Consider the following 20,795-nt stretch of genomic DNA (forward strand, 5'->3'; position numbering starts at 1 on the left):
ATTTTGTTGAGGATCTTTGCATCTGCATTCATCAGTGATATTGGTCTGTAATTTTCTTTTTTGGTAGCATCTCTGTCTGGTTTAGGTATCAAGGTGATGTTGGCTTCATAAAAGCTATTTGGGAGTGTTTCTGTTTGTTCAATTTCATGAAAGAGTCTTGCCAAGATTGGCAGTAGTTCCTCTTGGAAAGTTTGATAGAATTCATTAGTGAATCCATCTGGACCTGGGCTTTTGTTTTTCGGCAGACATTTGATTACTGTTTTAATTTCATCAATGGTGATGGGGGTGTTTAGATATGCTACATCCTCTTCCTTCAACCGTGGAAGATTATAGGAGTCTAAGAATTTATCCATTTCTTCCAGGTTCTCATTTTTAGTGGCGTAGAGTTTTTCAAAGTAGTTTCTGATTACCCTTTGAATCTCTGTCATATCAGTAGTGATCTCTCCTTTTTCATTCCTGATACGAGTTATCAAGTTTCTCTCTCTCTCTCTTTCTTTGTTAGGTTTGCCAGTGGTCTATCAATCTTGTTTATTTTTTCAAAGAACCAACTTTTGCTTTCGTTGATCTTTCGGATTGTTTTTTGAGTTTCCACTTCGTTGATTTCTGCTCTCAGCTTTGTTATTTCCTTCTGTCTTCCTATTCTTGGGTCCTTTTGTTGAGCATTTTCTAGTTCTATTAAATGTGTCATTAAGCTACTCAGGTAAGCTCCTTCTTCCTTCCTGATGTGTGCTTGCAAAGCTATAAATTTTCCTCTCAGTACTGCTTTTGCTGTGTCCCATAAGTTCTGAGAGTTTGTGTCTTTATTGTCATTTGTTTCCAGGAACCTTTTTATTTCCTCCTTGATTTCATCTCGGACCCACTGGTTATTGAGCATGAGGCTGTTTAACTTCCAGGTGTTAAAGTGTTTCTTCTGAGTCCCTTTGGAATTCACAAATAATTTCAAAGCCTTGTGGTCAGCGAAGGTAGTCTGCAAAATTTCTATCCTCTTGATCTTATGGAGGTATGTTTTATGTGCCAGCATGTAGTCTATCCTGGAGAATGTCCCATGTACATTGGAGAAGAATGTGTATCCAGGTTTCTGGGGATGGAGTGTCCTATATATATCCACTAGGCCTCTTTCTTCCATTTCTCTCCTCAGGTCTAGTATATTCTTGTTGGGTTTCAGTCTGGTTGACCTGTCCAGTGTTGACAAAGCCGTGTTAAGGTCCCCCACAATTATTGTGTTGTTGTTGATATTATTTTTCAGATTTGTAAACAGTTGTATTAAATATTTTGCTGGCCCCTCATTCGGTGCATATATGTTTAGGAGAGTGAATTCTTCCTGCTCTACGTACCCCTTGATTAATATAAAATGTCCATCTTTGTCCCTTACAACCTTCCTGAGTATAAAGTTTGCATTATCTGATATTAGTATGGCCACTCCAGCTTTTTTATGGGTGTTGTTTGGATAATTTTTCTCCAGCCTTTTATTTTGAGTCTATGTTTGTTCTGACTATTCAGGTGTGTTTCTTGTAGGCAGCAGAAGGTTGGATTGAGTTTTTTGATCCATTTAGCCACTCTGTGTCTCTTAACTGGTGCATTTAGTCCATTGACGTTGAGAGAAAGAACTGTCCTGGGATTTAACGCCATCTTTATTTCAAAATTTGGTGTGTCTTTTGGGTAGTCTTGTCTTAGATTAGGTCTTTCAGTTTTTCTCTTAAGACTGGTTTTGTGTCTGTGAAGTTTCTGAGCTGTTTTTTGTTTGTGAAACCATGTATTCTTCCATCAAACCGGAAAGTGAGTTTTGCTGGGTATAGTATTCTGGGTGAAGCATTCATTTCATTCAGTCTTGTCACAATATCCCACCACTGCTTTCTGGCATTGAGTGTTTCTGGTGACAGGTCTGCTGTAAATCTCAGGGAAGCTTGCTTGAACATGATTTCCCCTTTTGATCTTGCTGTTTTCAGAATTCTGTCTCTATCTGTGGGATTTGTCATTGTGACTAGGATGTGTCTTGGGGTGGTTTTTCTGGGGTCTCTTTTGGTTGGTACTCTTCGGGCATGCAGGATTTGATCACATATATTCTTTAGCTCTGGAAGTTTCTCTTTAATGATGTTCTTGACCATTGATTCTTCCTGGAAATTTTCTTCCTGGGTCTCTGGGACTCCAATGATTCTTAAGTTGTTTCTGTTGATCTTATCATAGACTTCTATTTTTGTCTGTTCCCATTCTTTGACTAATTTTTCCATTGTCTGCTCATTTGCTTTAAGTTTTTTTGTCCAATCTCTCCTGCTGTATGGAATTGTTATGTATCTCATCTTCCACAGCACCAAGTCTATTCTCAGCTTCTGATACCCTGTCCCAGAGCTTATCCATTTTGTCATTCACTTCGTTTACTGACTTTTTCAGTCCTGTTAGTTGACATGTTATTTCAGTTTGGAGTTTTGTCATTTCTGCCTTCATATTTTCTTGGTTCTTATTAGTGTTCTGTTCAACTCGATCCATGGTTTCTTGGAGTCTGTTGAGCACCTTCCATATTGCTAGTCTAAAGTCCTTATCTGAGAGGTTGATTAGTTGTTCAGTCATTATCTGGTCCTCAGAATTGTCATCTTCATTCTCTATGTCTGATGCTGGCCTGCGTTGTTTCCCCATTGTCACACTTGTATTGTGGGTTTTTCTACGTGTTGTGGTGGTATTCATTGTCTATATGATGTAGGCAGCACACTCCTCTGGCTCCTCCCTTTCTGGATGGGCTGACTTGCCTCTAAGGGAGGGGAGTCCTCCGTGGATGAAGCCTCACACTGGGTCAAATCTTAGGCCCGAGCATGCAACAGAGAAGACAGTCCAGAGAGAAATGTTTGCTTCTGTGATATAGCGCCGTTCTTAGTGTGATTTTTCCTTCTTGTTGCAATGGAGTTCTTTCCTTAGAAAGAGTGCACGGCCGCGTAGCGAAGCGGAGCGGCCGTGCTCCTCTGAGCCTCTTTTTGCCCCACTCGCAAGAGTTTCACGCAAGAGGACAGTAGACAGACATAGACAGGTCACACTCACAGTCTTTCACAGTTGAGCCCCACTGGGCCAGTGTACTTTCGCGGATTTTCCCCGCCTGGTGTCACACACAGGGAGCCGGCTTTTGCCAAGATAGCATTGTTATCTCTTCCCGAATGTAGTTTCTTTGGAGTTAGCTTCCCAGGGCTCTGAGGAGAGCTTCCAGAGTTCAGGAAAGACAGAGAAGGGTAGGACAGGGCTCCCTTCCGGTGCTCAGTTCCTCAGAAGAAGCACAGCCCGGTGGAGACTTTGTAGGTAGAGCAATCAGCACTCTGCCTGAAAACCCCCACATGCAGCCATTTCTCACTCACTCACTGGCTCGCTGGGTAGCTCCCGAATGTAGTTTCTTTGGGGTTCACTTCCCAGGGCTCTGAGGAGAGCTTCCAGAGTTCAGGAAAGACAGAGAAGGGTCTGACAGGGCTCCCTTCCGGTGCTCAGTTCCTCAGAAGAAGCACAGCCCGGTGGAGATTCTGCAGGTAGAGCAGTCAGCACTCTGCCTGGAAACCCCCACCTGCAGCCATTTCTCACTCACTCACTCACTGGCTCGCTGGGTAGCTTCTGAATGTAGTTTCTTTGGGGTTCGCTTCCCAGGGCTCTGAGGAGAGCTTCCAGAGTTCAGGAAAGACAGAGAAGGGTAGGACAGGGCTCCCTTCCGGTGCTCAGTTCCTCAGAAGAAGCACAGCCCGGTGGAGATTCTGCAGGTAGAGCAGTCAGCACTCTGCCTGGAAACCCCCACCTGCAGCCTTTTCTCACTCACTCACTGGCTCGCTGGGTAGCTCCCGAATGTAGTTTCTTTGGGGTTCACTTCCCAGGGCTCTGAGGAGAGCTTCCAGAGTTCAGGAAAGACAGAGAAGGGTAGGACAGGGCTCCCTTCCGGTGCTCAGTTCCTCAGAAGAAGCACAGCCCGGTGGAGATTCTGCAGGTAGAGCAGTCAGCACTCTGCCTGGAAACCCCCACCTGCAGCCATTTCTCACTCACTCACTGGCTCGCTGGGTAGCTTCTGAATGTAGTTTCTTTGGGGTTCGCTTCCCAGGGCTCTGAGGAGAGCTTCCAGAGTTCAGGAAAGACAGAGAAGGGTCGGACAGGGCTCCCTTCCGGTGCTCAGTTCCTCAGAAGAAGCACAGCCCGGTGGAGATTCTGCAGGCAGAGCAGTCAGCACCTAAAATTCTAAATTCTATATTTTAAACATCTAACTTCTAAATTCTAAAATTCTATATTCTATATTCTAAAATTCTGAATTCTAGAATTCTAAATTATATTCTACAATTCTAAATTCCATATGCTAAAATTCTAAATTCTATATTTTAAATTCTAAATTCTAAAATTCTATATTCTAAAATACTAACTTGTGAAATTCCAAATGCAAAATTCTAAAATTCTAAATTCCATATGCTAAAATTTTAAATTCCTAATTCTAATATTCTAAATTCTATATTCTAAAATTCTTCATTCTAAATTCTAAAATTCTAAATTCTATATTCTAGAATCGACATTCTAAATTCTAAAATTCTAAATTCAATATTCTAAAGTCCTAAATTCTATATTCTAAATTCTACATTCTATATTCCATAATCTAAATTCTAAATTCTAAAATTCTAAATTCCATATTCTAAACATCTAAATTCTAAATTCTAAAATTCTAAGTTCTAAAATTCTAAAATTTATATTACAAAATTCTAAATTCTATTCTAATAATCTATATTCCATATGCTAAAATTCTAAATTCTATATTTTAAATTCTAAATTCTAAAATTCTATATTCTAAATTTCTTATTCTAAAATTCTATGTTCTCTATCAGGGGTCTTCAAACTTTTAAAAGTGGGGGCCGGATTACGGTCCCTTAATGAGCTGGAGGGCCGGACTATATGAGCTACTAATTCCTACTCACACTGCACATATCTTATATAAATAAAATGAAAACATTTATAAATAAACAGATCACGCACCAGTATTTCAATGGGAACTGTGGGCCTGCTTTTGGCTAAAGAGAGGGTCAATGTCCGGTTCCATATTTGACACTGCCAGCTGTAACTAATGATACAAGTGGGCATCACTTAATCTTCATCTGGTTGGAGATTTCAGATGTTTCATGCTTGAAAAAGTCTGTTCACAGGCATAAGTGCTACCAAAGATGGTTACCATTTTGAGTGCATGGTTCCTGATATTTGGATATATACTGAATGAATATGCTTGCTGGCAGGTATCTTGGCAACCAAACAGCGCTCACTGCTGGCGGCTGGATCAGACTCCTCTGCGGGCCTCATGTGGCCAGCGGCTATAGTGTGAAGACCCCTGTTCTATATTCAAATATTCTAAATTCTAAAACTCTAAATTCTTTATGCCAAAATTTTAAATTCTAAATTCTAAAATTCTAAATTCTACATTCTAAAATCTACATTCTAAATTCTAAAATTCTGAATACCATATTCTAAAATTCCAATTTCCATATTCTTAAATTCTAAATGCTCTAATTCTAAAATCTATATTCTAGAATTCTTATTTCTATATTCTAAAATCTAAGATTCTACATTCTAAAAAGTAAATTATAAATTCGATTCTAAAATGCGATAAAACAAACTTTGATTTCTAAACTCGAACATTCTAAATTATAGAGTCAAAACTTCTAGATTCTAACATTCTAAATTCTAAATTCCTACAATTCTAAATTCTAAAATTCTACATTACTTGGAATTGTGGTGGCGCAATATGTACCAAATGACACTTCATCCCCAGAAACCTGGATACACATTTTTCTCCTATGTACACGGGACATACTCCAGGATAGACTACATGCTGGCACATAAAACATACTTCCATAATATCAAGAAGATAGAGATTTTGCAGGCAACCTTTGCTGACCACAAGGCTCTGAAATTATATGTGAATTCTAAAGGGACACAGAAAAAAGTTTAACACCTGGAAGTTAAACAGCCTCCTACTGATTAAACAGTGGGTCCAAGATGAAATCAAAGAGGAAATCAAACTTTTCTGGAAACAAATGTAATAAAGACACAAACTATCAGAATTTACGGGACACAGCAAAAGCAGTACTGAGAGGAAAATTTATAGCTTTGCAAGCATACATCAGGAAGGATGAAGGGGCCTACCTGAATAGCTTAATGACACAGCTCATAGAATTAGAAAGTGCTCAATAAAAGGGCCCAAAAACAGGGAGACAGAAGGAAATAACAAAGCTGAGAGCAGAAATCAACGAAGTGGAAACCTAAAAAACAATCCGAAAGTTCAATGAAAGCAGAAGTTGGTTCTTTACTACAAAGCAATAGTTATCAAAACAGCGTGGTACTGGAATAAAGACAGGCCCTCAGATCAGTGGAATAGACTTGAATACTCAGAGAATGTTCTCCAGACATACAATCACCTAATTTTTGATAAAGGAGCAAGAAATCCTAAATAGAGCAAAGAAAGCCTCTTCAACAAGTGGTGTTGGCACAACTGGCTAGCCACTTGCAAAAAATTGAACTTAGACCCCCAGTTAACATCATGTATGAAGGTAAAATTCGAATGGATTAAAGACCTCGATATCAGACCCGAAACCATAAGATATATAAAACAACACATAAGCAAAACACTCCATGACATTGAGACTACAGGCATCTTCAAGGAGGAATCTGCACTTTCCAAGCAAGTGAAAGCAGAGATTAACAGATGGGAATATATTAAACTGAGAAGCTTCTGCACCTCAAAGGAAATAGTGCCCAGGATACAAGAGCCATCCACTAAGTGGGAGAAACTATTCACCCAATACCCATCAGATAAGGGGCTAATCTCCAAAATATACAAGGCACTGACAGAAATTTACAAGAAAAAAATCTAATCCCATCAAAAAATGGGGAGAAGAAATGGACAGACACTTTGTAATCAAAGTGTTTAAATGAAATATAAAAAAGAAGAGCCCCCAGAAATAAGAGGAAAAGGAGGCACCACAGTGGATTTGAATTTGATGAGACATCAGCTTAGTGTTCCATGGAACTAAACTTTTACCCATCACCACTTCATTGGGATCACAAAGAAAATCTTTCATGGAGGTGCATTACTTAACAGTCCCTCAAATAGAATTTGTCATAGACATTTGAGTGTAGGTTATTTTGCTGGGAGATTGTCATTCCAAAAGGCAGAAGTGGGGCAGACAGACTGTGGAAAGGTTCAAAGCTAAGTGTATCTCATTGGACACATCATCACTATGGGTGACTTGGGTACTTCAGGAAAGTAACATGAGATACATCTCTGAATAGCCTGATAGCAAAGGGGGAACCTGGGTATACATCATCAAATGGTTTCAAGCTATTCCTAGGGATGATAACTTGGGTTACCACTGTAACTCTAGGGATCTTAGAAGCCTTCTATTTTGTTTTTGTTTTTTGCTCAGGGGTTACTCCTGGCTCTACACTCAGAAGTCATTCCTGGCAGGCATGGGGGACCGTATAGGATGCCAGGATTCAAACCACCGTCCTTTTGCATGCAAAGCAAACACCTTACCTCCATTCTTTCTCTCCGGCCCCAAGCCTTCTATTTTTGGAGGTACTGGGGAATGTAACACTGGGTCTCACACATGTGACCTACCACTGAGCCACCCCCTGGCCTTTGGTAAGCCTTTGAGAGAAAGTCACAGGCCATATGCACAGTCCACTTTATCAGGACTAGCTACATGTATGGAAATGTCTATTGATTTATTGAATTTATGGTCATGCAAAGAATTGTGGCCTGGCCTATTAGAGGCATTCAGTATAGCACTCCCAGAACCCCATTCTGAGCATGAGAAAACTGTTCAGAGACATTAAGAAACTTACTAATGGGCCCGGAGAGATAGCACAGCGGCATTTCCCTTGCAAGCAGCCGATCCAGGACCAAAGGTGGTTGGTTCGAATCCCGGTGTCCCATATGGTCCCCCGTGCCTGTCAGGAGCTAGTTCTGAGCAGACAGCCAGGAGTAACCCCTGAGCATCGCCGGGTGTGGCCCAAAAACCAAAAAAAAAAAAAAGAAACTTGCTAATGACCAGACCCAGTCAGGATTGAGCTCAGATTTAGACCGTGGCCTTTCTGCTTTTGAGTCTGAGCTGCTGACCATCACACAAGGTGGCCTAAGAAAAGAACATAGGAAACTTTTATCTTCCAATATGGCAGCAAGAAAGAGCCTTCCCTCACACAGTCTAGATAGAAGCTGATGTACTACATATCCTCTGTGCTGGCCACTCAAGTTTCCAGGATTGCTCACTCCAACATACCCTTGCAATTCTCTTTCTGATTTTTTTCAGATAGTTTCAGGACAACATGGCACTCCCACAGAAGGATAAGAATACATTGAGTTGGGTGAACATTTAGTCCGAACTCCTTTGCCCATTGTCCATAGTTTACATTGGGAAGCCACTTTTACTTCACAATCCTTAAAAGATTGATCTCTATTTTCCACACTCTGTTCTTTCTTCCAGATGAAATGTTGCCCAGATTTTTGGTGCTTCCTCAGAGAATTAGATTTCTAGGTTCATTTTATTTGGTGATATTCTTTTTTTCAGGGTGAAAATGTTCCCAAGCAATGCTTAGGGAATGGGGTGGGAGCAATCCTGGTTATTGAAGGTGAACTGGACCAGAGGATACACAACTAATTGGGCTGGGAGATGTTAAGGAACCCCACAACTACCCTGACAGTACTTGGGGACCTCCGGAGTGACTTTAGCAGTGCTCAGGACACCATGTGGTGCTGGTGATCTAACTGGAGTCAGGTCCATGAGAGGAATACTCCTTAACTCCTGTGCTATCTCCCTGGCTCCTGGTTATTGTCTTTTTTTTTTTAAAAAAAGTAGACAGACTGCCCATTTATGGTTACTCATAGAGAGCCACATTACTGAAATCTCCATGTAGCCTTCTACCCATGTCTCATATATCTTGACCAAAACCTATAGGGCTATATAAACTTTTTCTGGCCATGCTGAATGGAGGCTAGTTTTCCTTACTAAACTAGATCATTGGAGTTGGATCAAATCAGAACAGATAGTGGACTGGGTTACATGTTCAGGCCCTCTCTGTGTAGTCAGTTATTATTATTATTCTAAGTGGTAGTAGTAGTAATAGTAATAGTAGTAGTAGTAGTAGTAGTAGTAGTAGTAGTAGTAGTAGTAGTAGTAGTAGTGGTGGTGGTGGTGGTTTGGGAGTTAAACCCAGTAGTGCTCAGAGATTACTCCTGGCTCTATGCTCAGGAATCACTCTGGCAGGCTTAAGAGACCATATGGGAAGCCAGGTATTGGAACTGGGTCAGTCTTTTAGTTATTTTTGTTTTTAGATTTGCGGTCTCCCCAGTGATGCTATGGGCTACAACTTGCAGAATTCAGGAATGCCCTGAGGTATCAGTGATTGAGTCTGGAACTCTGTGCATGCCATACATACATGCCAACCTTTGGATCCATCGATTTCACCCCTGCTGTTATATTTATTGGAAAACATGGGGACCTTTTTGAGGGTAAAATTAGAGAGAAGAGTCAGAGCAGGTATAAAAGTACTGTCAGAGACAGCACTAAAAGGGATGTGAGTAGGGCTCAGCCTGGGGGACTTTACACATAGTTGCACTGTTTACCAGGTTATGGCTGTCTTGTCACGGATTCTGATTGACTTTATGTGACTCCCAGATCTCAGGTTGGTTTCTCCATCTTATCTCCTGGGACACAGCAAAATTATATATTTTTGCTCCCAAGGAAGTTAGATACTTGCAAGCTGAATTGATAATGAGCCTCATTACTTAAAGTCCTTTCCCAGCTAAGCCTAAACTAAGCCTACAGCATTGATTGAGTTGATAATTTTGTTCCCTTAGAATCTAAGGCTTAGATGGAGGGTCTCATTGGACTCCACTGATAAGAAATTACCTTTGAGGTGGGCACAGCAGGAAAAAAAATTCTCCATGACCATTATGGCAATTGGTGGTAACAATGCCATGGTGCTGCTATCTACACATTTAGTTCCTACATTTAAGACTTTAACATTTGACCTCCATGGAATCTAGTAGCCAGAGAATGGGATTCACTAAATATACAGCTCCAGCTTGATGATAGCTAAAGCTACTGCAGGAGGTTGACTTGGTCTGGGCTTGCAGTACAGAAATGGGTGGGAGTCACAGAAACACAAAGCTGTTGGATCAGGGGCTGAAGAGATGATATAGTGGGCAAGGCACTTGCCTTGCACATGACCAACCTGGGATTCAATTACCAGAGTTTCCATCACCCCCCCCACACACATGGCCCCCTATACCCTGCCAGGAATGATCCTTGAGAGCAGGGTATGGTCCTAAAAAAAAGCCATCGTGGTTCTATAACCAGAGGGTTGATGAGTGCTAGTGACAGCTCCAGAAACCAGCCTCTACTGAAAGACACATGTGCTCAGCATCCTTGTCTCATAAATATCATTTTCAGTCTTTAAACATGAGCTGTGACCAGGGAAACACTCAGAAGCACTGCAGTTCTTAGTGTTCCATGCTACAAACTGCAGCAAGGTTTGTCAATGTGGTCCAGTTGGCAGATGAGACTGTGGCTTGCCCAGTCAACCTTTCCAATTCTTCCCCCACACATGCACCCCCCCCACACACACACACCTGCACTCCCAGGGAAGGAAAGAGCCTCTTAATTGAGAATGCTGAACCAGGAACAGCTGTGATGCCGTGCCCCAAGGCTACTCACCAGAACATCGAAATCCACTGCCTTTATATCCCTGCTTGCATCTGCATTTGAAGGATCCCTGGGTATTGAGGCAATTGGCGTGGTGACTGCATGTATGTGTATTCGCCGCACATTCGTTTATATCTAGAAGTAGGAACATTCCCATGAGCAGTAGTTGGCAACACAACCCATAATTCCAATATGCCACACCAACAATCCACAAAGTGCCAACCTGTAAGCTATCTAGATGTTTTGTTTACTTATTTCACCCACCTAATCAAGAACTAAAGAACCAAATGAGAAAAAAACATCACATATAAGGAAGGCTTTGGAACTTGTAACGATCACTGGACAATCTGTGCTAGGAGCCCCTGACATCATCTGGACTTAGAGGCAATTTGTTAAGGGGCTGCCAGGACCAGGGGTCAGGCCAGTCTGGGCTCGTCCGCTGGATTCCAACTAGGAAAGTTCAGCAGATTCCACCCAAGCACTACGAGGTTCATTAGCACCCCCTGCTCCGCCCACTTTTTGTCGACACTTTGGAAAATCCAGCCAACAACAGCCTATTGTTTAGAATTTAGAAACAAGGAGAGCTCAGGTGCTAATTTACCCCACTTTTCCAATCTCAAAAGTCTCTTTGCTTTGGCTGCTGACCTTGCAAATTCCCACCTGTCCCATGAAACTTCCTTTTGAAACTCTGAGACAAGGCACAACACTGCTGGGTTACAAGGGTGTTCGTCTGCAAGAGTTGTGGGGGTCTCAGTCCACAAAAACACATATTTTCAAAAAGAAGAGCTGCCCAAACTTCTGCAGAGGGTTCAAAATCCAAAAGCAGAGGATTGCCTCAACAGGACCTTGCAAGACACATTCCGGGAAGCTGCGAGGGAAGAGTTGAAAGAAATCCTCTTTCTCCCATCCAAATGTGAGCTTTCCATGTCATATCCACAGGTCACTTCACATGTTCCATAAACACAAATGCACAGGAGTCCAAATTTCCTTTCATTTAGGACAGCACCTGGCCCACCTTCTTACAGAGCCATTGGGGAAACTTCCAAAGGCTCTCCAACATCTAACTTCACTCACTTTTTGAGACTTGGAGTCTCTCCACTAAGTAATAAAACATTGGATTTCACCCAGATCAGGCCAATGACAGCGTAACACCAGAACCGTAACCAGCATGTTTCTGCAGGTGAAAAGTATGGGCTTGTATGCTTGAGCTGTGAACAGGCTCAAAGAGGAGAGAAGGAAGTGCTGGAGTCTTTATCACCTACATCCATCTGCCTAAGGCCCTTCCTCATAGAAACTGTTAGCAATGGGACACTGAACTCAAGACTCAATTAACTATCACTCTTCCTTGAATCAAATATAAATGCTGTGACATTGTTCTACTATATACATGTGTTGGGAGAGAAAACTAAATAATGTGACCAAAATAAAAACAATATTTCTAAAATCCACAAGACTGCTCTAGCTATTTGCCCCTGTTAACAAGCTAGATAAATTGAAGTTTCTGTGTTTAAATATCTCTCTCTTTCTCGCTCTATTTGGTTTTTGGGTCACACCTGGCAATGTTCAGGGATTACGCCTGGCTCTGCACTCAGGAATCACTCCTGGTAGTGCTCAGGGGACCTATGGGATGCCAGAGATTGAACTCAGGACAACCTACATGCAAGGCAAGCGCCCTCCCCACTGTACTATCATGCCAGTCCCTGTATGTAAATCTCTTTTAATATGGCTTCCTATCATTCATGGGCAGGGATGTGATTTGATGTCAGAGTACATGTTTTCTATGTATGTGATGATTAGGGTTCTATCTCAGGCACCAGAAAAAAATTCCCAACAGGCTAGAAACTTCACAACATTTTCTGTATTGTTAAGTTAGCCAATATATTAGGCTGCTCAATTTATAGATTGAATAGCCATCAAAGATTCTGTAAAGAAAGTCTGCAGGTTTGGTGGAAATGCAAAAGAGGGAAAGGAGCCATGAGATCTTACCTATACAATCATACCGGCCACTGATATACTTCAGTTCAAAACCAATATAGCATTTGCAGTAGTAGCTTCCAAATGTGTTCATACATCTTCTATTGTAAGGGCAGACAGCTTTACCAGAGGCACACTCGTCGATATCTAGAATGCACAACCAGAAGGTCTGAGTGATAGAAAGATTTCATTCCTTCCCTGACAGTCATGGTTCAGAGCACGACTTAGCTGGCAGCTAAAGTCACCAAACCCTTATCCTCAGACTTTGCCTTCACCTTTAGAGGTCATAACAAATATAAGTCATCTTGTTTTTCTTGGATGTAGTTAAACACATGAATTGGAACTGGTTTGCTATAATCGTGAAATTCTTAAAATATGAATGTTGTATTGATCAAGCTTATTTATCAGTGATTACTTTTGTGTACATTATTTTTCTCATATAACAGATAAATCACAGAGCTGGGAGAAAACATGGAATCCCTTCAGTCAAGAATTAGCCTTTTGGGGCTGGGCGGTGGTGCTAAAGGTAAGGTGCCTGCCTTGCCTGCGCTAGCCTTGGATGGACCGCGGTTCGATCCCCTGGTGTCCCATATGGTCCCCCATGCCAGGAGCAACTTCTGAGCGCATAGCCAGGAGTAACCCCTGAGCATTACCGGGTGTGGCCCAAAAACCAAAAAAAAAAAAAAAAAAAAAGAATTAGCCTTTTGTAAAAATGTTATAGTACTAAACAGCAGTAAACTTTAAAAACTAATTTTTGATTACTGTATGTTTTGTTTTGCTTAAAGTTACACCCAAGAATGCTCAGGGGCTACTCATAGCTGCTCCTTGTTTAGGGATTGCTCCTGGAGGTGGGGTTGTAAATACTGACTAGAGATTAAACCTAGGGCCTTGTGCATTCTAGGAATGCACCCTAGCCCTTGAGATATTTTCCTGGTCCCAGGCTTTGATTACTTTTAGAGAAGTGCCAAATGTTTTATTTGCATAGATTATAAAGAGTGTTTCATTGGCTTAAGATCTATTTGGAAGAGCTTTTTAGGAGAAACAGATCCCTCCGGCACCTTGACTAATTCTAATATAGTAAGAAGAATATTACATCATATTTGCTTATTTCAATAAAAAGATTAAGATTCATTCAACCTTTTGTTTGGGTTTGACATGCCATATGAATGCTATGTGCTTACTTTCTCTAAATGCCCAAATGCAATGTAAACGATATATAGTACGGAGTATATACAATTTGGTGGCTGAATATAACTCAAATTCTGAAGGAAACTCATGCACTGTGAATAAAGTGTTGGATGAGCCACTGATGGGGCACAATAATGGCCCCTGGGGAATCAAAACTTCTATAACTGCCATCAAAGGCTACACATAAACACATCTGTTCAGACCATTATCTGGGCTGACTGTGCTAGGCACTCAGTGTTCTTGACCCAGAAAGAAAGCTTTCCCAGCCCCCAGACATGGAGGGCATTTAACCTGCTTACTGAGTTACTCAGAGAGGAACTTTTCTTTCTTGGCTCCTTTTCCTACTAAACCCTGCAGTTAATGTAAGGTCCCTCCCAATCAACTATGTCTCAGGGTCAGCATCCACAGGACCTATATCTGAGATATGGGACCAGAAAAGGAAGAGCAGGGGGCCCAAGTTCCAAGCAACTTATTTGACAAAATTTCAAGTTATAAATGAAAAATTTATATTCTTTTAATCTATATGATTCATTAGATTTGCTTATTTTCTCCAAGCCAAATCAATTAAGGAGTCCATACAATTTAGATCAAGCAAGCTTCAATGAGAGTGTGGGATCAGAGATAAATTGTACATCTGAGGCCCTGGTATTCACCACCAGCACCTCAAAATAAATAAAGACAGAGTGATTTTGGCTACACATTCTTAAACAATAGAGAGGGCATAAATTACATCCAATACTCTTATACCTAAATAAATGTGTATATGTGTATTTCTAGGAAAACATTAATTAGAACTTGAACTAAGGCCCCATAGACCTCAGGACCCAATTCACAGAATGACAATAAATGAAGTAGGATTTTTTCATTGATGGAAATTAAAATTTATTGCACCTGCTCAGTAAAGAACAATAAAATCATCTTCATACATCTTCCTCTATGGCACAGCGAGGACAGAGAAATGCTCTTTCTACCATACTAAAGTGATGCTTATAAATGGTCCAGATCAATAGTATAGCAGATAGGGTGATTGCTTTGCATGCAACCTATTTGTGTTTGATCACTGGCATCCCATATGGTCCCCCAAGCACTGCAAGGAGTAGTTCATGGATGCAGATACAGTAGTAACCCCTGAGCATCACTGGGTGTGGTCTCAAAACACAACAAAACAAATGGTTAAAAAATGTCTTGGAAATGGTCATAAATCTAATTGTAGGGCCATACAATGTTGAGTTAACCGACAGATCATAACAAACAGAAATGGAGGAATTCAGTACTGGGAGAAGGCAGGGGAGGTGGTGCAGATGCTCACATACCTGTACAAGCTCTTCCATTGGGGGCCAAATGAAGTCCGGGGGATGGACAAAGACAACGAGGTCCTTCATCTGTGTCTTCACAGTCATACTGGCAGTTTGTCATGGCACAAGTTCTTGAGTCTCAAAAGTAGACAAGAATTAACCTTTGGCATCCAAGGGGATAAGAAGTACTTTGGATTTGGAGGCATGAACTGTAACATGTGGCAGGGTATTATAGGATAAGCTTTACTGGTTGTGACCCAAATGGGAAGTTAAGTGAATCTGTCATGGGTGGTGTCTTGGTGACTCCTAAACTGAATCTCACACAATCTGTTTTGTTAGCCATAATGTAGAGTTGGAATGTGTTTAGGTGAGATGTGTCTTCCTTCTTTATCTGACTGCAGCCTTCAGCTCCTGGGGGAGCTCAAATTACTTCTTGATGTGGCCTGGTTGGCAACTAAGAGCCAAAGAGCAATTTCCTATTCAAATGATCAATCTGAGTAACTAGGGTCAAGAATTCATTCTAGAAATATCACCACTCAATAAAAGTATTTTATGTGCCTGTGTCAAACATGTGGCAGTGATAACTGAGAGGTGCTCTTGTCATCCCCACTACTGAGGGTGGAAAACCAGGTATTTGTTTTTTCCCCAGATTCTGTTGCAGCATAAAGGGGTGGCCATGTGACCATTTTTAGTGTGCCCATTTTGTGGCTATGTGACCATTTTGTGACTAAAAGTGGGTGGCCACACCATTTTTTTTTTTTTTTTTGGGTTTTTGGGCCACACCCTGTGACGCTCAGGGGTTACTCCTGGCTATGCACTCAGAAGTTGCTCCTGGCTTCTTGGGGGACCATATGGGACGCCGGGGGATCGAACCGCGGTCCGTCCTAGGCTAGCGCAGGCAAGGCAGGCACCTTACCTCCAGCGCCACCGCCCGGCCCCGGCCACACCATTTTTTAAGCCAAAAGGATACAAAAGTATGAAGCTACTATGTTGAAAGCGGTGTTTATTCATCATCAATTTCTTTGCTCTTTCATTTGTCAATTACCAATCTATATGAGCTCTCAGGAGCTATAGCAATCATCTTAAGTCTATGAGGTGACGAGCCTGAGAAGAAGTAGGTACTCTGAGATGACAAAGACTAAATCCCTGGTGAGTTATTTGGTACCTACTTACTTGCAGGTTTTTTTAACTTGACATGATAATTTAGTTGGATTTTTGGCTACTTGTTGCTAAACATATTGTTTCAGAAAAATCCATTTACTTACTAGGGCTCCATTATATATGGATTATAAAGGTTTATGACGTGAGAGTGTGGTGAATATATTCCCATGATTCAATCTTCATCTATAACATGCCAATTACTGTGCTGAGAAAAGACCACAAGGGTCAGGTGTAATAAAATCATCTCAAAGAGAAGCCCAGAGCTGCACAATATTTTGAGTTATAATTAGTTCTAGAAACAACTTTTCTTTCTAGAAGTAGACAATGTGTGCACAGTGAAAGATACATAGGTCATAAGACAATAACACATACACTCCATATGTCTAATTCAGCTCTTTAGTTATCTTCTTTGAAATTAATCTTCCCAGTTCACCTAATTCTATCTTTCAATTTGGGCAAAGATATCTTTTTTTTGGCACAGATGATTCTTTCACAGAATTTTGAGAAACATCCATTGGCATAGGTCTTTTAAAAAATTAAGTGATTACAGTAACAGTCTGGATAATGTTTTCCATGGAAAGGAAAAAAGGGCTGGGGGAGGTTTTGGCAGAATATTATTTGGTAGTGGCTACAAGGGCACTCGATTCCTAATAATTTATGAATCTATGAACTTGCCTTTGGTGGTTTTTTTTGGGGGGGGTGTTAGCACAGAATAATAAGAATTTGGGAGAAAGACCTTTTAAATGCCTGCTTTATCTCTTACATTTTCATGTTACCTGAGACTATTTCTCCAAGAGGAACAAAAGCAAGGTCAGCCAAGGAAAAAAGATTTTCTAACCCTGGGAAATTCCATGATTAGTGGGAGAGGCCAAGAGTCTAGGCTGCAGGTTGTTGGGGCTGTAGGGCAGAAGAGGAGGGGATAATGGTTCAGACTTTCAGACACACCAGAAAACTAGGGAATCCTTCCTTCATAGTGAGTGAATAAATGTAAACTCTTCCTGCCCCAGGGGAGGTGGGTTCCTCCCATCACAGAAAGGCTTTTCTTCTGAGGAATGCAAATCAGAGAACATTTCCAACCAGAGTCACTAATCTTTGAGCTGGGGGACAAGGGGCGTGAGAAAGGCACTGTGATATCCCAGACAGAGCTGACATTTCTCACCTCTCAGGAACAAGATGCTTCTATTTTCAACATGCCTATTTTAATGACGAAACCCAACACCTCTCTCTCTCTGCCTGCTTATAGATCTCCAAGAACTTTCTCTCCCCAGTCTTTTTTGTTTGTTTGTTTGTTTAAAAAGTTCAGATCCAGAATAGGCAAAAGCAGGGAAACAGAGTAGGTTGGAGGCAGCCAGTTCCTGGGTAGGAGAAGGACAGGTTGGCTGTTGTTGGGAACAAGGTCTCCTTTAGTGGTGATGAAGATGTTCGAATCTGAGACCATGGTTGATAGTTTGACAACACAGAGTACTAAATGCCACTGCATTGCATATTTTCTTTATTTATTTTGGAGTTTGGGAGCAAAACTTGGTGGTTATTAGGGTTATTCCCGACTCTGTGTTCAGGACTCATTCTTGTAAGTACTTGGGTGACAATATATAGTGATTGGATCAGGTTCGGTAGAATGCAAGGCAAGTACTTTAATTCCAAATTCTGCCTCCTGAATTGTATATTTAAAATGGTTAAATGGGAGCCAGAGTGATAGTACAGTGGGGATAATGCTTTACTTGTATGCAGCAGACCCTATTCAATTCCTAGTACTGCATCTGGCCCCCCTAGTAACTCCCGAGAGCCAGCAGTAAGCCCTGAGCACCCCCAAACTCGACAACAATAATAAAATATTTTACATGGTATGGAACTGGGTTTAGACACCTTATAGCAATGCTTTATGCCAACATTATCCAGTAAAATAAAATGTTACAAATGATAATTTTCTCATTACATCCATTTTAACATATTTATTTAAAAAAAAAGTTCTCCAAGATGTTTTATCCTGGGGCCATATTAAAGTTGTTTATTTGGTTTTTGCTTTCCTCACTCAAGCCAACTTTCCCCAAAGCCTCAAAGTCAACCTTCAAATGCGAATAAGAGGGCCTCAATGCTGAAACTTACTTGCACACGTGGCATCTGGCATGAGCATGTGGCCGCTGAGGCAAAAGCACTTGTAGCTACCATGGGTATTCACACATCTGTGTTGGCATGGCCGAGGTTTGGCTCCACACTCATTCACATCTGCAGGAGCAGTTAGAAGGCAGAAACAGTGAAGAGAGAAGTAAAAACATTGGAGAATTTCAACTCTTCTACACTACATGGGGCAATGCTTTGCCTCATTTCTGATCCTCTTTAAGTGACATATTAGAGGGAGGGTGAGGATGTATAGTAAATAGAATAATCACATACGGAGAGATGGACATATCATCCACTTGAGAAAGCCATCTGGCAGAATTTAAGAAAGCTACACATGACCTAGAAATTCCACCCAGAAGAAACATGGGTAGGTGCCCTTGTACTATAATTATGACAATGGTATCTCTATCCATTGGAGCTCCAAACTGGAAAGAATCCAGTATTTCACAATAAAAGAATGTATTAGCGGCTGGAGAAATACTACAGCGAGAAAGGTGCTATCCTTGCACATAGCTGAAGCAGATTCCATCTCTGGTAATTTATTAAGGTTCTTCAAGCACTGCCAGGAGTGATTCTTGAGCATAGAGGCTGGAGTGAATTCTGAGCACTACAGGATGTGCCCCCCCCCGAATCAAAACTAAACTAAAGGACACCAAACAAAAGACTAGATTAATGACTCAGATCAGTCACCTATTACTTAATGATATTTTGGACAATGATGAGCATCATATATGATAATGATCACCCATTCCACAAAAGGTTGTAAAACTATATGTATACAGGTTAATATCAAGTTTGTAACAAAAAGAAGAAAATCCATTAAAAGAAGAATATGGATAGGGTCTACTATAAATGTTAATGATGGTTGTCTCCAAGAGATGGTATTCAGAGAAGTTCTCTTCTCAGTCCCTTTCAGAATTTTCTGAAAGCAGAGAGAATGATTAACATTCCCAAGGATGCAGATTAGTGCATACATATTTTGCCTTAGATTGTATCCTAGTACCTCCTAAATACACATACACACACCCAATCACATCTTTTTTTAAAAAAAATCGGGGGCCATACTCAGCAGCACTCAGAGGTTACTCCTGGCTCTGTGCTCAGAAATCACTCCTGGCAGGCTCAGGGGTTTATATAGGATGGAGTGGGTTGAATCCAGGTCAGTCGTGTGCAAGGCAAACTCCCTACTCACTATGCTATCACTCCAGCCACAATCAATAACATCTTTAGTAAAGTGAAGGAAAAGAAAATTGGAAAAGCTATCATATGGGGCTGGAGGGATAGTATAGTGGTAGGGCATTTGCCTTGCATGCAGAAGGATGGTGGTTTGAATCCCAGCATCCCATATGGTCACCGGAGCTTGCCAGGGGGCGATTTCTGAGTGTAGAGCCAGGAGTAGCCCCTGAGCACTGCTGGGTGTGACCTACCCAAAAAGGAAAAGCTATCATAGGCCAAGGTACAGGATCCTGTCTTTGGAAATATGGTCACATGGGGGCTTTCTCTCAACTCCCTCAGGGAGTTAAAGGTGAACACAGCAGAATTCTAGGCTGGAGTGAACTCACTATGCCATCAGGCAAATCTTATCCTAGTAAGTAAACAAGTGTCAGTTCTTGCTTCTGAAAGAAGTGGGTAGGGGACCTCTAAAACCAAGTTCATTGTGCCTGGGGATTACTTCTGGTGATAGACAAACAGGCTGGCAGTGCAATTTAAAGTGCGGAGGATGCAATACTACTCAAATCTAGTGTTGAAGGGGATCATGAGAGCTGAACAGGGGGTGTTCAAGGGCCTGTAAGGCTATATCCAGCATGCTTAATGGCCATGTGGTGCTGGGGATCAAATCAGGTCCTCACTCACATCAAACATACACCTCTGATTACCCCTACTACCTATCTCCCTGATCCCTAAAAAAGAGCCTTTTAATGTGGCTTTCCAACACCCTCAGTGGACAGGTTTCATCGGGTGTCTCTACCTCATCTCATCTCTCGTGGAACCCAGCTAATTTCAAGGGACGATGGAAAAAATGCTAAGTGGACTTGATGAGAAAACCAGCAGCATCTCATCGCTTGGCCTTCATTCAGAGGTGACTCACTCATCTCCTGGAAGGAGCATTGTTGGGAAAGACTTCAGCTGTGGTTGATGCCTGTCTCTATTAAATGAAATAGAAGGCCTTTAATCAGTCATTTCTGGCAGGGAAGGAGAGACAGTCCTAAACTTGAGCCAAGTGGACCAGTCCACTCAATTTTTCTATTTTCCTGAAATTTGAAAACTTGCAAGAGAAATGACTTCTGTATCTCAAAACTCCTGATAAGGGCTCTTTGTACAGAATCCAAGACTTATTCACAGCTGATTGGGAGTGATGTTTCTG

The 20,795-nt window shown here is 41.4% G+C and overlaps 1 protein-coding gene across 1 annotated transcript in view; it reads right to left on the reverse strand.

Moving 5' to 3' along the window:
* The window catches only part of EGFL6 (EGF like domain multiple 6), a 106,559-nt gene that overhangs the window by 42,382 nt on the left and 43,382 nt on the right, over positions 1-20,795 (reverse strand). The window contains exons 4-7 of the mRNA XM_049767458.1: positions 18,416-18,535; positions 15,167-15,286; positions 12,678-12,812; positions 10,704-10,826 (exon numbers count right to left, since the gene is read on the reverse strand). Coding sequence (XP_049623415.1) covers positions 10,704-10,826; positions 12,678-12,812; positions 15,167-15,286; positions 18,416-18,535 — 498 coding nt within the window. The remainder of the gene's footprint in view (positions 1-10,703; positions 10,827-12,677; positions 12,813-15,166; positions 15,287-18,415; positions 18,536-20,795) is intronic.

This window comes from Suncus etruscus, chromosome X (genome assembly GCF_024139225.1).
Source record: "Suncus etruscus isolate mSunEtr1 chromosome X, mSunEtr1.pri.cur, whole genome shotgun sequence".
Classification (NCBI taxonomy): Eukaryota; Metazoa; Chordata; class Mammalia; order Eulipotyphla; family Soricidae; genus Suncus; species Suncus etruscus.